The sequence below is a fragment of the Eleutherodactylus coqui genome, chromosome 1 (genome assembly GCF_035609145.1).
Source record: "Eleutherodactylus coqui strain aEleCoq1 chromosome 1, aEleCoq1.hap1, whole genome shotgun sequence".
Taxonomy (NCBI): domain Eukaryota; kingdom Metazoa; phylum Chordata; class Amphibia; order Anura; family Eleutherodactylidae; genus Eleutherodactylus; species Eleutherodactylus coqui.
This window is the reverse complement of record NC_089837.1, coordinates 56,637,818-56,654,672: the sequence shown is the minus strand read 5'-3', so window position 1 is coordinate 56,654,672 and position 16,855 is coordinate 56,637,818. Positions and strand designations below refer to the sequence as shown.

General features: G+C 47.4%; 1 protein-coding gene across 1 annotated transcript in view; it reads left to right on the top strand.

Annotated features, from left to right (window-relative positions):
- Positions 1-16,855, top strand: part of TNFRSF21 (TNF receptor superfamily member 21) — a 97,253-nt gene that overhangs the window by 31,501 nt on the left and 48,897 nt on the right. The window contains exon 3 of the mRNA XM_066596462.1: positions 6,056-6,493. Coding sequence (XP_066452559.1) covers positions 6,056-6,493 — 438 coding nt within the window. The remainder of the gene's footprint in view (positions 1-6,055; positions 6,494-16,855) is intronic.

Below are 16,855 nucleotides of genomic sequence, written 5' to 3'. Positions count from 1 at the left end.
TCTCCTCTAGACTCGGCCCCCTGTGTTGCCTCCCCCTTCTCCTCTAGACTCGGCCCCCTGTGTCGCCTCCTCCTTCTCCTCTAGACTCGGCCCCCTGTGTCGCCTCCCCCTTCTCCTCTAGACTCGGCCCCCTGTGTCGCCTCCCCCTTCTCCTCTAGACTCGGCCCCCTGTGTTGCCTCCCCCTTCTCCTCTAGACTCGGCCCCCTGTGTCGCCTCCTCCTTCTCCTCTAGACTCGGCCCCCTGTGTCGCCTCCTCCTTCTCCTCTAGACTCGGCCCCCTGTGTCGCCTCCTCCTTCTCCTCTAGACTCGGCCCCCTGTGTTGCCTCCTCCTTCTCCTCTAGACTCGGCCCCCTGTGTTGCCTCCTCCTTCTCCTCTAGACTCGGCCCCCTGTGTTGCCTCCTCCTTCTCCTCTAGACTCGGCCCCCTGTGTTGCCTCCTCCTTCTCCTCTAGACTAGGCCCCCTGTGTTGCCTCCTCCTTCTCCTCTAGACTCGGCCCCCTGTGTTGCCTCCTCCTTCTCCTCTAGACTCGGCCCCCTGTGTTGCCTCCTCCTTCTCCTCTAGACTCGGCCCCCTGTGTTGCCTCCTCCTTCTCCTCTAGACTCGGCCCTCTGTGTTGCCTCCCCCTTCTCCTCTAGACTAGGCCCTCAGTGTTGCCTCCCCCTTCTCCTCTAGACTAGGCCCTCAGTGTTGCCTCCCCCTTCTCGTCTAGATTCGGCCCTCTGTGTTGCTTCCCCCTTCTCCTCTAGACTCGGCCCCCTGTGTTGCCTCCTCCTTCTCCTCTAGACTTGGCCCCCTGTTTTGCCTCCTCCTTCTCCTCTAGACTTGGCCCCCTGTTTTGCCTCCTCCTTCTCCTCTAGACTCGGCCCCCTGTGTTGCCTCCTCCTTCTTCTCTAGACTCGGCCCTCTGTGTTGCCTCCTCCTTCTCCTCTAGACTCGGCCCTCTGTGTTGCCTCACCCTTCTCCTCTAGACTCGGCCCCTCTGTGTTGCTTCCCCCTTCTCCTCTAGACTCGGCCCCCTGTGTTGCCTCCTCCTTCTCCTCTAGACTTGGCCCCCTGTGTTGCCTCCTCCTTCTCCTCTAGACTTGGCCCCGTGTTGCCTCTTCCTTCTCTAGACTCGGCCCCCTGTGTTGCCTCCTCCTTCTTCTCTAGACTCGGCCCTCTGTGTTGCCTCCTCCTTCTCCTCTAGACTCGGCCCCCTGTGTTGCCTTCTCCTCTAGACTTGGCCCCCTGTGTTGCCTCCCCCTTCTCCTCTAGACTCGGCCCTCTGTGTTGCTTCCCCCTTCTCCTCTAGACTCGGCCCTCTGTGTTGCTTCCCCCTTCTCCTCTAGACTCGGCCCCCTGTGTTGCCTCCTCCTTCTCCTCCAGACTTGGCCCCCTGTGTTGCCTCCTCCTTCTTCTCTAGACTCGGCCCCCTGTGTTGCCTCCTCCTTTTTCTCTAGACTCGGCCCCCTGTGTTGCCTTCCCCTTCTCGTCTAGACTCGGCCCTCTGTGTTGCCTTCCCCTTCTCGTCTAGACTCGGCCCTCTGTGTTGCCTTTTCCTTTTCCCTTTCTTTAACCCTTTCCAATCAAATTCGTATCCTGGTTTTCCTAGGGGGCTTACTCTTTTTCTGCTGTTATAGAACGGCGCTATATGCTGGCTAAAGCCAGTACTGCATGAGGTGGCATGTTGGATAGGCTCCGACAGCAGAGAGGCTGGCAATATACAGTAAGAGAACCCCGACGGACGTCTTCCAACATTGGAGCTGTACAGCCTTAAATCATAATGTCTTCAGACAGTGGATTGGAAAGGGTTAAAAGATAATTAGTTTCTACCTCATTGGGGTTTATTGCCTTCCTCCGGATCACCATTGGGGGGTAATAGGCTGAACTGGATGGACATATGTCTTTTTTTCGGTCCTATATACTATGTTATAATGTAAATGTATATAGGTGCTGTGACCAGGAGGTTTTTAAGATTTTTGCTTGTCTTTCTTGGCTGGTGGTTCTGGATTTAATTGCTTTTCTATGTGGCACTACTTGTAATTTTTCGACATGTATTAGTAAGGTAGACCGGGAGCAGCCAAATTACTGTAAACTTTTTGAATCCATATTTATTAAGGCTGGCATTTCATACGATGGTCTTAATTTGCAGTCCGCTGTCAGATGATATGTCAAATGTATTAAGAGACGCATTCCGCTTAATGCATTTGGCCCATCTTGGTCTGTCGGTGTACCACGACCTGAAATCTACGCCAGAAATGAACTGATGTCGATTTCTGCAATAATTTGTCAATTTCTGGTGTAACTTCTAGTACATACAACTTGCTGTGGGCTGCCCTGCCCATGCTGCTAAACCCTATCCGCTTTTTTGTTTTAAAGTGTCAAAGGTGGCGTTAATCAAAATGTGTGACTTTTTTTCTGTCAGAAAACCAGCAGAAGTCTCTTTATAAATCTCTGACCACCTGAAAAACCAATGTGAACCAGGAACTCGGGCGCTCTAGCCCAAGCTTGAGCACCATAAAAGTACATGGACGTTGCTTAGACAGGTACACCTTCCATTAACAGAATAACTGTGTGGAATTTGTCTACAGCCCTAAAACCTTCCAGTCATCAGCAGGAAAGGTGCAAAGCTGTTTTGTAGATTAATTAGTTTATATTTAAATTAGTACACTCATCAACAACCAGCTGCATCCTCTTCTGAAATTTGCAATTGGCCAGAGATGCAGAGTCAATCACATGTTGCCAAACTCATTCCTGAAGAACTCTACCAAGACATCCATAACCTGCCGAAGATGGTCTTTCGAAGCTTTCCTGAGAGATTCATAACATGCCCAAAGCCTCTTCTGTAGAGCCCTACTGAGATATCCATAACATGCCCAAAGCCTCTTCTGTAGAGCCCTACTGAGATGTACATACCATGCCCAAAGCCTCTTCTATGGAGCCCTACTGAGATATCCATAACATGCCAAAAGTTTCTTCTGTAGAGGTCTACTGAGATATATCCATAAGATGCCCAAAGCCTGTTTTGTAGAGCCCTACTGAGATATCTATAACATGCCCAAAGCCTCTCCTGTAGAGCCCTACTGAGATATCCATAACATGCCCAAAGCCTCTTCTGTAGAGTCTTACTGAGATATCCATAACATGCCCAAAGCCTCTTCTGTAGAGTCTTACTGAGATATCCATAACATGCCCAAAGCCTCTTCTGTAGAGTCTTACTGAGACATCTGTGTTGTGTCTATCGTAGCCGTGTTTTCATGTGGCATTGTTTTTCTCTGGAACTAGTAGACCACCCTGTCTGACATGTCGTTGTCTTTCAGCATTTCCAAATTTCGACTGAAGATGTGTCTAGCTGTTGATCACTTTAAGGCCATCTTCACAGTTTGCTCCCAAAACTACAACATGGGTCACATAGACAATTACAATTTTTTTATCTCATTGAAGCTTATGGATCCAATATGGCATAAAAAGCCCAATGGGGTAAAAAAAGCAAACTACAAACAAAAGCATTATTCTCTGCATTCAAGTCTTTAGGATCATTAAAAAATATATTTCGGCTTGCCCTCTACAGTGTAATTTTTGATGCATGGCTTTATGTAATGGAGGAAACGTAAACCTTGTTCTGTATCGCTACAGTGACTGATCACTGGTTACTTGGGAACTGAAGAAAATCCCACTCTGTGTGTTCAGAGAGTTGACGAATCGGTGAAGCCTTCCATGTACGGTTACATCCGATAAGCTCAGATACGCCATTCGCTTGGAACTTCTGTGGAAGTGTAATTAAATGGCCCTTAGCCAACGCTAATCTGCTGAAATGAGATAAATAGTTGTAAGAGTTCAACGCTCGGAAGTAGCACAATTTGCTGCTTGGATACAAGACGCAGTTTTTTTCATTGGCCCATGTCGTGTGTCAGCCTATTCTCATGTACTGATAGTCAATCTATACCCACATCTGGTACGTAGATGCGTCTTATGTAGGACGTAGGTTGACAATATATCTTCTACGATGCCTGATGATGCACAATGTTAGGGAAGGGAAGTGACTACTGCTCTTTATTATATCTGGATCTGAGGCGTTATCACTTCTCAAGTCCAATCAGCTACAAGACCCCTGCCATTCAAGTCAACGGTCTTGAGATCACCGTAGGGTCTTGAATCTGTCTAACACTGCCTCCTATGGAAAACGGGTAGAAGAAATTTCTTATGTGACTAGAGCCAATAGGGATATATAGATTTTTTTTTTTTTACTCCTTTTATATAGTGCCTACATATTCCACATCACTGTACAAAGATTGTCCTCACTTGATATTGGTCTCTGTCCCCATTGGGCTCACGTTCTCGAATCGCCTATTATGTTTTTGGAAACATCCACGCAAACATGGGGAGAAAATACAACCCCCATGCCGATGTTGCCCTTGGTTAGATTTGAACCCCCAACCCCAGTGCTCCAAGGCAAGAGTGTGAACCATTTGTGCCAGAATCCTAGTGCAAAGTAGTCAAGTCGTACTTGCAGAAAAATTTGCCATTTTTGGCCTTTTACTGCCGCCATCGCCATTAAAAAAAAAAAGTAGGTGGAACTTGATGGACGGGACCAGGGAGTCCATGGCACCACAAATTTACTTTAATTTATGCTGGAATTGGGCATAAGTTATGGCATAAATCTACTTCAGTTTATAGCTGGTGTAGATTTAGGACTCTGGTGGACAGATGGGTAGAGATGTGACATATTTTTAAGAGGCATGCGCCACTTAAAGGGGTCGTCCAGCTTTTTGCTATTGATGACCTATTCTCAGAATAAGCCATTGATAGTTGATTGGCAGATCCCCACCTTTCAGCTGGTTCCTGGCATCAGTCAGTGTGGACAGCTCTGGAAGCAGATAGCGCTGTCAACATTGCTGTGCCCAAGTTTGGTACCACAGGAACAGTTCCCATTGAATTCAGTGGGAGTTGCATCTGCAATACCAAACCGGGCTGCTGCAATAATGGACAGCACTATCTACTTCCAGAGCTGTTCACACCGACAGTGGTGCCAGGAATCAGCCAATCGGCGTGGATCTTGAGCAGCGGACCTCCACCGGTTGACTTAGGATGACCTATCCTGACGTGTTAGGAGATCAATATTAAAAGGCCAGACAACCCCTTTTTAATACGTTTTTCACATCAAACTCCAGCAACTTTGCATGAAGATGGATGGATGAAATGCAGCTCTTATGTAAATGTGCCCCCATGCTGTTTATTGTAGCAGGAAACAGCAGGAATTCGGTCTCGACCAAGTATTGTGCTTCTTGCTAAGCTTATGCTGTATCTGTAACATGCAGGCTACACACGGCATCCGTTTTGGGTCCCTGTGAGCAGTGCCAAAGGGGGGATGAGTTCTCCAAATGGTCCATCGATTCGTGGAAATCGTTGATTGTCGAATGTAAAAGTTTCTCTTGTATGTTTACTTCATATCACATCATTTTGACTGGACTTTCCCTTTAAGCGCTAAACTAAAAAGAACTATTAATTTATGCGTTCAGGGTCAATTTTAATTGCTAAACCACTAGTCATTAATTCAGCACAGGTAATTAGGAAATTCTACGAGGGTTTTGTGCCGGGGAGGGTGGCTAATGTTTAAAACGGAATGCTAATGGGGGAAAGTTTTCGAAGTTCTCCTTTACTGCCTCTGTTCCTACACAAAGGTTTACTTCATCTGCACCTTCCGTTCTTCGTTGACTTCTGGTTTCCTAAATTTTCCGTGTGGCAGGTGTGCGGTCTACTGATCACTTGTCTGAGCTGGTTGAAGGCGCAAGTTCTTGCCAGAATAAATATGTGATGTAATAGAGGACTTCGACAAAAGGGGGTTGTATGTGAGCTGCTAAAATTAAGAGCACCTACGCCTTGCCGGGACACTCATGGCTTTCTACGAGGAGTTGGCACTCGGAGGTTGGTCTTTCTGCAGAACATCAAGATTTGGAGAGCGCACACTTAGAAGTTCATTCGTGCTTTTTGCCTTGTAGGACTTGGTGAATGTCTGTGTTAGTCGGGCGTCTGTGTTCCCAGAGTCAATATTGTCTTCTCCTTGTCTTACAGAGCCAACAGATGTTTACAACGATACTGAAAAGAATGAAACAAAATACTTGAACATGACGGAAGATCAGGGCATGGGGCACCAGATGCAGACCCCGGACAGACGGCAACCGCAGCTGACAGATGACCTCCAGCAACCTGGTGTATCGAGAAACGGAGGAGAAGGACTCAAGAACACCGTTTATAAGACCACTAAAAGAGGACCTCCCCGTCAGGTCCCCCACCACTTTGACATCAACGAGCACTTACCTTGGATGATTGTACTCTTTCTTCTGCTGGTACTTGTGATCATTGTGGTTTGCAGTGTCAGGAAAAGTTCTCGCACCCTCAAAAAAGGACCAAAGCAAGATCCCAGCTCCATTGTGGAGAAAGCCGGCTTCAAGAAGTCTTCAGCGTTGACCCAGAACAAAGAGAAGTGGATCTACTACTGCAATGGGCACGGTGAGTCGTGGCAAGATGGGGTCTTGTTCTAAGTGTTTTGCGGGTTGTGTCTTAAGGGGCTTCCGTAAGAACTAGATCGTTACAGTTACCTTCTTGTACGGGGTTGCCAGGCAGCACTTTCCCTAGCAACTAGACTGTCTCAGATTACTTTGGGTCTTGAGTCCAAGATGCTAAACTGAACACGGTGAAGAAGAGGCAAGAAAGCTTGACTGTGATCCAATCATAATGTTGCCAGGGGTTTTATGGGCTTTTCTGTTCATGCCCAATCCTTAAAGGGGCTTTCTAATCTTTAACTATGGAAAGCCAAGATGGGAAGCTACCGCCATGGCTACTGGCCACCCGGACGGAGCCTATGGAAAGAGCTGAGTGCTTAGCGCACTGCTGTTTCCTTTTCATTGAAGTGAATAAGAGCTATGGAAACAACGTTGCGCTAAGCATTCCGCTTTTTCCTACAGAGATAGGAATACCCCTTTAAGCTAAGCCATTGATGTGTGATCGTTGGGGGGACACAACAATGGTGTTAGGGGGTTCATTAAAGGAATGCTCCAGCAAAACTGATGCACCATGTTGACTCTAGTGCGGGACCTAAAGGGTGGAGCATGGCACAGATCTATAGAACAGCAAAGAGAATTTCTATGTCTTGGTCCAGAAATATAGAACACAGTGTATCGGTTTTGCCCGGAGTGTAACTTTTATGAGCAATTTATATACATTTTTTTTTAATACAAATCATGAATTTTGTTCTGGCAGTTTTTCATGAATTCCTGGAACCGACATATTTCTCAGTAGTATTCTTGTATAGCAGTCAGCTCTTGGCTGAATCAGCTTGCAGAGAGTAACGCTGTTTGTAAACCCGCGTCTCCCGTTAATTGCCTAGCACCATGTGTAATGTAATGCTCATTAGCGAGGTGCGATCACAACAGGGTGACGGCTGACTTGTAATGGGCATATTAACCTGGAATGACCGTAAATGTGTCGCTGATGACATCACCTGATGACTGGAGTCCTCCGCTGCCCTTATTCTGTACACTCATGAGGAACCGGTTTGTACACTCCGTGTTCTTCTGACATCGGTTGTGCAGGTACAGGCGCATTCCTATACAGTCGGCCAACATGGGGAAAAAAAGGAGAAGCCCTCAATATTAGGGATCCGACTCTCGGCACTCCCACCAATCAATGTCTGATGGGGCAATCGTCATAGTTTATTGCAACTTCATTGAAGTGAGTGGGGCTGAGTTGCCATATCGGTCGCCGTCGCTACTAAAAAAAATCCAAGTAAACGGTAGGCAGAACTCGCCAATCGTCGGGGGTGTCATAAGTCAGACCGCTCACCAACGTAATATCGAAGGCTTGTCCTAAGTCTAGAAATTCAAATCGGATCACCCTAAAAGTCACCTCCTCACCCTTGGGGGCAGCGGTGATGTTTGTGTGATAGCCACAGTCCCCATTTACTTCCATAGGAGGGCGACCGGCATGCTAAAGTTGCAGTCAGGTGCTGGCATGCAATAAGTCCAAATCGTCGCTCAGTGTGGTGAATGCAAGCGATGGGCTTTCTGTGTAAAACATGGCCGCTAACTAGTGATTCCTTCACTGGGTAATTAATTATCGTCTGGCGTAAACCGGTAATTGTTTGTTTGCATTTCGGCGACTAGCCAATAAACCTTGCAGGAAGGTGTGCGCGGCTGCGAACAGGAACAACAATCGCACTGTAACAGCTTGCTGTAGCGACTATTTCCTGTGACCATTCATACGATAGTAGTCCGTGTAAAGCCAATCTAAGGCTAAGTTCACACAAAGCGCATTTTCTGTCCGGACCTTCCACACAGATAATCTGCGGTATTTACGGTAGCAGTGATGTGGATGGGATTTTCAAAATCTCATAAATAATAGTCCGCCACAGAAATGGAGACGCGGTGCGCAATTTAAATCCACAGCATGTCAATTTTAGCAGTGGATTTGCAGTGTGGATTCCACCACTTAAAATGTCCATGCTGTGGAATAATCGCTGCGGACACGCTGCGACAATTTCCGCCCCGTGTGGACATGGCTTAGGGGTACGTGCAGACGGCGGAATTCATGTTGAATTTAGCTGCTTCAAAATCTGTGGTTGAGCCCTTGACTTCTGCCACGGACCGCACACGGTTTAGCTCCCTGCATGAGCGAATCTGCATGCGAATTTTCTGACGTGAAATCCGTGTCAAAAAGTGAAATATTACTTTTTTTTTGGGAGGGATTTCGACGCAGATTCACATAAAAGCTGCGTTCAAAGGACGGAATTCCGCTTCTAAAATCCCAATCAAAATCCGCGTCTTTTTAACACTGTTCTTTGCGCAGATCCGTCAAATTCCAATTACAGACGTGGAAAATCTGGTTTCCGTGTATGTCCGCACCAAGAAGTGACATGTCATTTCTTTTTAGTTTTTGCGCCGTTTGCCCTTGAAATTCCGAATGCAGATTTTGTCTTTGACAAAAGAAATTTCTCCGGCATGCGGATCCGCGCAAAATATGCATCAAAAAGAGGCGGATTTCAAGGGTGGAATTTCTCCACTGTGAATTTTGCCACATGAGCATACCCTAAAAAAATGAGACTTAGATGCGGAATCCACATGGACTCTGTGGCAAATCCGTGACTAAAATCCCCTGTGTGAACGTGCCCTTGTAGAAATCGTGCAGAACAATATGGACGTAATGTGAAATACACTGAGAGGTCAGTCGCTTATAGCAGACTAGCTGATATACCCGGCTTCGCCCGAGTTAATTTGGTACTGGTGTTTATCTGGTGTTCACACGGAAAATCTTATGAAGTCATGGTTACTTTAGAGATACCGGAAAAACATATGTTCACCATTTTGCATAGTTCTCTGCGTTACCCAGGAAACACCACGGGGAGGTAACCATGCGATGTGTCCTTTATATAAAATGACATCAGGAAGTGAGAGAATTAGATTACGTACATAAAATTTGGACGCTAATTCTTTTGCGCATAGAATTGAACAATCAAGGTGGTACCCATTAGCTTTTCCTATTTATGACGTAATCAATGCTTGTGCCAAATTTCAAGTTTCTATGACACCAAGAAGTGAGAGAATTACATTCCATATGTAAAATTTGGACGCTAATTCTTTTGCGCATAGAATTGAATAATCGAGTTGGGACCCATTAGCTTTTCCTATTTATGACATAATCAATGCTCATGCCAAATTTCATGTTTCTATGACACCGGAAAGTGAGAAAAATACATTCCGCACATAAAATTTGGGCGCCAATTCTTTTGCACATAGAATTGAATAATCGAGTTGGGACCATTAGCTTTTCCTATTTATGACATAATCAATGCTCGTGCCAAATTTCATGTTTCTATGACACCGGAAAGTGAGAAAAATACATTCCGCACATAAAATTTGGGCGCCAATTCTTTTGCACATAGAATTGAATAATCGAGTTGGGACCATTAGCTTTTCCTATTTATGACATAATCAATGCCCGTGCCAAATTTCATGTTTCTACGACATCGGGAAGTTGGAGAATTAGTGGCTAGTGAGTCAGTCAGCCAGGGCTTTCGTCATATATATATATAATATTAATCGACAACGGCTCACAGAATCTCTCCGTACGTGCCGTGTCTGATGAGCGTGCCGCGAAGAATCTGACATCGGCGGCACAGTGGGGGCCGCGCATTAGAACTGGAGATCTGTTAACGAAGACGCGCACATGAGGCCTGAATCATGAAAGGAGTGTAAGCGGTTAATTGGCGCGGGTGCAGCCTGCAGGCTCGGTTCACGGCGGCAGAAGACTTCTATTCGTGCGATCTTTTCTGTGAAGTCGTCCTTGCAGAGAGCGCGGCTCGGAGAGCGTTACTATTTTGGAGCTCTTTGAATAAATGGGCAATTTTAAAAATATAATCCTGTCTGTGGTTACCATGGAAATGGCAGGCAGTAGTCCGTACGGCGGCGCGGAATCTTCAGAGTACATCAGAAAGAACAGGAGCCTTGTATAACATATCGACTATTGTGTTCTAACCTGCTTCCATCGCGGATGCGGCCGTTACAGCTTTTGTGTTACATCAAAGTATGTCAGCTGGAAACCCGAGTCCTAAACCACTGCAAACACTGTCCTTTAGGAGCATGTCCAGAAGCTGTGCTCATCCTGGTCCATGAATAGAATGCCGGAGCGACGGTGCAGACTGACACGGGCAGATCTGTGCCTTGCAGGATGGTAATGTTGTCGCTCCCATCTGTAAGGAGACAATATGATGCAAAAATGATATAATAAGGGCTAAAAACAGAAGTGTAGAATATAACGATGTCATGTGACGTGCGCAGAAGGTCCTTACGGAACACTCCTTTCATCCCTTCATGATCTGTGGGGACCCGGAAGGGAATCAGTAATAGGAGGCGACTGTACAGTCCCAAAAGCTGCTCCCGACTCCAGTCCTAGCTTAACCATTGCATTACTTCATTGTTTCTAAGATCTCTGCTTGCTGTCAGAAGTTGACTTTCACTAAAGCTCTGTTCAAGTCAAGGGAGCAGAAAACGGAATCCCTGCGGAGAACGAATTCGGCGCTATAATGCACATGCTACACCTTTAAAGTCCACACCACAGCGCTTTTTTTCCCACCGTGTGCGGACGGATTTTTGAAAAATCTCATCCGCTTGCTGCTACTGTAAATGTCGCAGATTTTCTGTGAGGGGGCTCTGCATGGAAAATCTGCGGCAGATCTGCCTCATGTGAACTAAACCTTAGGATGTCAGATGGATATATTCTACCTGCACTGTAACATTGTAGCAAGCTGTCCGCAGGAAGAAAGATGGCGGCCGCTCAGGCTCCGTCACGGCTGCCTTGGGACTTTTAGTCATAATTCTGTCTCTGTTCCGTTTTTGGAGCGCAGAATCGGCGTTAAAATGGAAATAAAAGTTTGGGTTTTTTTTTTACATCATTGATTTAACGGCTTTTCAAAAAGACGGAAAGCTCTCCGTTCGCGAACAAATAGCGCAGTTTCCAGCAGTGATGGACGTCCTGAACAGATCGCTGAGCTGTCATTGTCCCTCGTACCACTACCAGGGGGGACCCGACTGTCCCATGTGATGGCTCCGCCAACCATCACACCAGCAGGGGGCAGTGTGCTGCTTCACAGCAAAGTCAGGATTGGGGCGCTCACCCCGGGGTCTCCAGTCACGAACACGGCCGTCGCCAGCGCCCAGATTCAATGCTGAAGACAACCAGTGTCACTCTGTAGCGTCCAGTTTCATCGTTTACGACACCACTGCAAACGAGGCGACGGTGGGGGTCAGAGGCCTACGTGTAATGGTGCCGCGAGGGGCGCAATTGTTTTTGACAAAGAGTATATACTAGAAAGTAGCAGAAATTTTTTTATATTCTTAACCTCGAACCCCCCCCCCCCCCCCGTTACCCCACGGTCACTCGGGGGAAGGAAGGGTTAAATTTACTCCTGTTTGACCAAATTTCGTCTTGTAGCCGCAGCCTAAAAATTGATTGTTTCTATGGGCGACGGCTGCGCCGCTGTGACGGCCTGCCGGTCGTACGTCGGGCCTTGTTTATCACACTTGTCTGTTGCCCATAGCAACCAATCAGAGCTCAGCTGTCATTTCTGAAGCTGCTGAGGTAAAATGAAAGCTGCGCTGTGATTGGTTGCTATGGCTTATACTGCTGAGGTAAAATAAACATCAGCGCTGTGATTGGTTGCTATGGGCAACAGATCCACTTTTGATGAATGCGGCCTATAGACTGTGCCCAGGTGTTGCTGTTAATGGCCGGGCCAGTGTTCTCCTCCGGTTAGCGGAGCAGTACGTCGTATCTCTCTCCCAGGATTTGGGATGTGTAGTGGCCCACCTGTATCGGCGCCCCCTACCCCTTCTCCTCGGTCAGGGCTTTCCCAGCAGCCATGCTATCTGTTAGTTCCGGCTGATTAGCTGGGTGCATGCTAGATGGAGCCGGCCTGAACCGGCCGCCCGTTCCCTTAGATGTGGGTGTACATTGCTATTTGCAGGCTGCGGCTGTGCCGACCGCATGATTCACAGACTAATCCAGGAAATTCCCAGGGAAAGTGACTTCATCATCATCACCATCATCATCATCATCATCATCAACATCATCATCGTACGATTTGTCACTTTTATCATTTTTTTTTTCCATTGTTTTTGATCTAGGGCTCGCTGGTTTCATGCCATTAACCCCTTACTGACCGCCAATATGCCTTTTACCTCCCTAATGGGCATTAAACCTGCACATAGATCTTTTATAAGGCGATGGATTAGCGGACTACCGACAGCCGGGCTCCTGGAGACGCCTCAGATCCGGGCAGTTTAACCCCTTCCGTGCCACAATCATAGCAACTGCAGCATGTAAGCAGATGACATGGAGAGGGCTCCTTCTGTCACCCATCGGCAGCCCGCTGTGCGATTGCGAGGTATCAATGTGTTCCTAAGGCCTCACACACCGGCGCGGGAGATCCGCTGTCCAAGTCGCCTACAGGAAAGCATGGAGCGTCTTTAGCTCCGCGCACACACGCAGATTTCATGAGCGGAAAATAAATCGCAGCATGCTCCATTTTAGCGCAGATTCCACGCAGACGGGCTCCATTTATCTCTATGGAAGCATTCAATCTGCAATTACATTGTGGAACGGGTGCCTCCCTACCAGGAAGGGGTTAAGAAAATTGTAGATCAATGTGGGGGAAGGCAGCATTGGGCTTGCGTTTTTTTATTTTTTTTATTTTTCCCGCGAGGATGATCCGCTGTAAATCCGCGTACATCCATGCAGAAAAACTATTGAATCCGCAATCTCTCGCAAGCATTTTTAATTAATTTACGCAATGACTCGCAGGTCATCCACACGCGGAGTCCGCGCATGCCACCATGTGCATAAGGCCTAAGTCAGCCGGCTTGCCTGACAAAGGCCTCCATGTCTGCCGTGTAACTCAGCCTATTAGACTCCGCCTCCCGTAAAGTTTAATAGGCTGCTGTCATAGACTTGGGAGAATGCACTGCAGTAGTAATGCAGTGTACTATGCTAAGTCCCCTTGAGGGACTAAAAAAAAATTGTTTTAAAAATCAATGCCAAAATTGCTAATTTTCTTTGTTTACCTCCCGAAAAGCGATCCCATAGTCCCATGTACCCCAAACTGGTACTGGTAAAAACTACACCTCTTCCCACAAACAACAAGCCCTCGCAGAGATCCGCTGCCGGACATAGAAATGTACTGGGTGACTGGATGGTGACCGCTGATGAAAACAAAACCCAAAAACAATGGCGCAATTTCTGGGACAGGGATGGGTTTCCATCGCCCTCCTTATCACCCCACACTTTGTCCTCAAAAAAAAAAAAAAAAAAATGTAATAAAAGTCCTAACACCCATTATATATCGCCCAGAGTGCGGCCATTAATATATACAACTCATCCCCAAAAAAAGAACCAGCCCTCCTACGGCCGCGTCAGCGAGTTATGGCCCTTGCAATGCGACAATGAAAATCGCTTGGTCCGTAAAGCAAGATATAGACCTGTCACTAAGGGGTTAACGTTAACCTTTGCAGTACACTTCGAATTCCTCAACTATTTTTCTATTAGCTGTCTGTTTTCAGAGACTTAAAACCCACCCGACCGGTTCCTGCTTCGGCTCTGTTTACATTTGCGCTGTCATTTCCGTTCTGCAACCTCATCGGATGAGAACAACGAAAATGACAAATCGTGTTGGACCCGGCAGAAGATGGGAATGATCGGCACCAGGCAGGTCCCTGTCATTATAATGGGGTTCTTCGCCCGTCCTTCCTGATGCCTTGCACTTGACTGGGCAAAATAGCGCAGCATGTTACGCAATTTCGTCTGTGATTTTTACACCAGCTCTACGCCGGAGGCTCCGAATGGAGATCTCAGCCGTATTCACGTGGACCGATTTATATATGGCCGCAAAAAAAAATCGGACCGCGGTGAAGGATAGGATTGTTCCCTGCCAGTGCCGATCCGATAACACATGGATGGGTATCTGGGTGCAACTGGAGCCCAGAACTGGAGAGGGATTGTCTACACTGATGAAACTACAATGTTTCCATTCACTTACAGCAAGCAGCCACTTTTAAAGTGACGGCGAATTGATGCACAGAAAGTGTTGCTTTCGGAGGAGGACACTGATAGAAGAGTAATAGGCTGGCACTGTGCGCTGCCACATGATGGGATGCCAGGTCAGCAGACTGCAATACTCCTGTTGTTGCACTGTGGTGCTGCAACGTAACGCAGCTCATCTGCAGACCATTGCATCAGCCGGGAGTATTCCCAGTTGTCAGTTTGTTCTTCTGATGAGACTATTACTGATGAGGACGGGGAAGGAGACTGTTTTGCTCTGACATTTACAGTTTGTTTGTACCTTCCAGGCGTCCAATGAATCAAGCAATTTGGCTCAAACCTTGATTGAGTTTCGGTCCAGATCCTTCCAGCAGCCACATAATCTGATAGATGAGGCTTCTGTCTAGCGGGATCCGGGCTGCTTTATGTTCTTCCCAGCAGTGACTACTCCAACCTCGTATTAGGAAGCAGAGAGCGTTGACTCTTTCTGTCCATACCCGATAAAGCCAATGTTGGGGTATTGTCGGGACGACCCTTATCAACTGGCACCTAATAAGCATAATATAGCAACATCTCTGATTTGTAGATTTTGGCAGTTTTGGCAGTAGATTCAGCAACTAGATTGTGACCGTGTTGAGGAGAACTCATGAGCCCCATAGCAAAACTCAGAGTTGGGTCCCTCCAGCTCTCTGACCCCCCCCCCCCCCCCCCCCCAAACTTCCACGAAGACTATTTCAAACTCTCCTCATTCTGCCATTACCTCCAATCAATCTGAGAACCATCTTAATAATGGTGCCCCCTATATGGCCCCACAAAGTAATAATACACCTTCTATGCTCCTCAAAGTGAAGGTGCCCCCTTTGTGGCTCTACAAAGTAATAGTGCAACGGCAACCAGGACATGGAGTAGAAAAAGAAACGTCTAACTTGCGCTACTGCCTGACAGCATGACTCTGTCCAGTGCATAGTCTTACTTCTCCCCTATCTCCTGCTCTCTGTCCAGTGCATAGTCTGACTTCTCCCCTATCTCCTGCTCTCTGTCCAGTGCATAGTCTGACTTCTCCCCCATCTCCTGCTCTCTGTCCAGTGCATAGTCTGACTTCTCCCCCATCTCCTGCTCTCTATCCAGTGCATAGTCTGACTTCTCCCCCATCTGCTGCTCTCTGTCTAGGGCATAGTCTGACTTCTCCCCCATCTGCTGCTCTCTGTCCAGTGCATAGTCTGACTTCTCCCCCATCTCCTGCTCTCTGTCCAGTGCATAGTCTGACTTCTCCCCCATTTCCTGCTCTCTGTCCAGTGCATAGTCTGACTTCTCCCCCATTTCCTGCTCTCTGTCCAGTGCATAGTCTGACTTCTCCCCCATCTCCTGCTCTCTGTTCAGTGCATAGTCTGACTTCTCCCCCATCTCCTGCTCTCTGTCCAGTGCATAGTCTGACTTCTCCCCCATCTCCTGCTCTCTGTCCAGTGCATAGTCTGACTTCTCCCCCATCTCCTGCTCTCTGTCCAGTGCATAGTCTGACTTCTCCCCCATCTCCTGCTCTCTGTCCAGTGCATAGTCTGACTTCTCCCCCCATCTCCTGCCCTCTGTCCCGTGCATGGTCTGACTACTCCCCCATCTCCTGCTCTCCGATCCCCTTACCATACTGGAAGGAGACAAGAAAGGAGTAGGGCTAATCTCTGTACTGATCAACACTAAGAGTTATGGAGGGCAGATGAGTTGGCGGTGGGACGGGGGCCATTCAGCCACAAGCTACGTGATGATCTGCCAATTACAGTATGCCAGTGATGGTGTCCTTTTAAAGGGATCTCCACCAATCAGCAAAATAAATGATGGCAGCATCCCTTCACTGTGGTACATTGTGCTGCAATGCCCATGTGAGTGTGGTTGTGCTTGGTACTGCAGGTAAGCCCATTCAAGTGAATGGGACTAAGCGCAGTTAAGCTGCAATACCAGGCACGGCCACACTCTTTATGAACGGTGCTGTGCTGCAGTGATGGGCTACTGATTGTGGGACCGCTATGGATAGGCCATCAGTGTATAATCCTGCAGACTCCTTCATTCTCCCATGTAACTTTGTAATTGGGTTGACAAATTTCTTACAGAGCGTTCTGTTAGGCGTGGGGAGTGTGACTAATAGGCCGGAGGAGCGGTCACCTCGTTTGCAGTGAAGTTGGAGTATTGTGGATGTCATGAATACCCATTTAAAATTTTAATGTGGTTTCTGGGGTGAAAAGAGGATAAACTGCCAAATTATTAATGGAATTATGTATTCCGAGCGGAGAACCT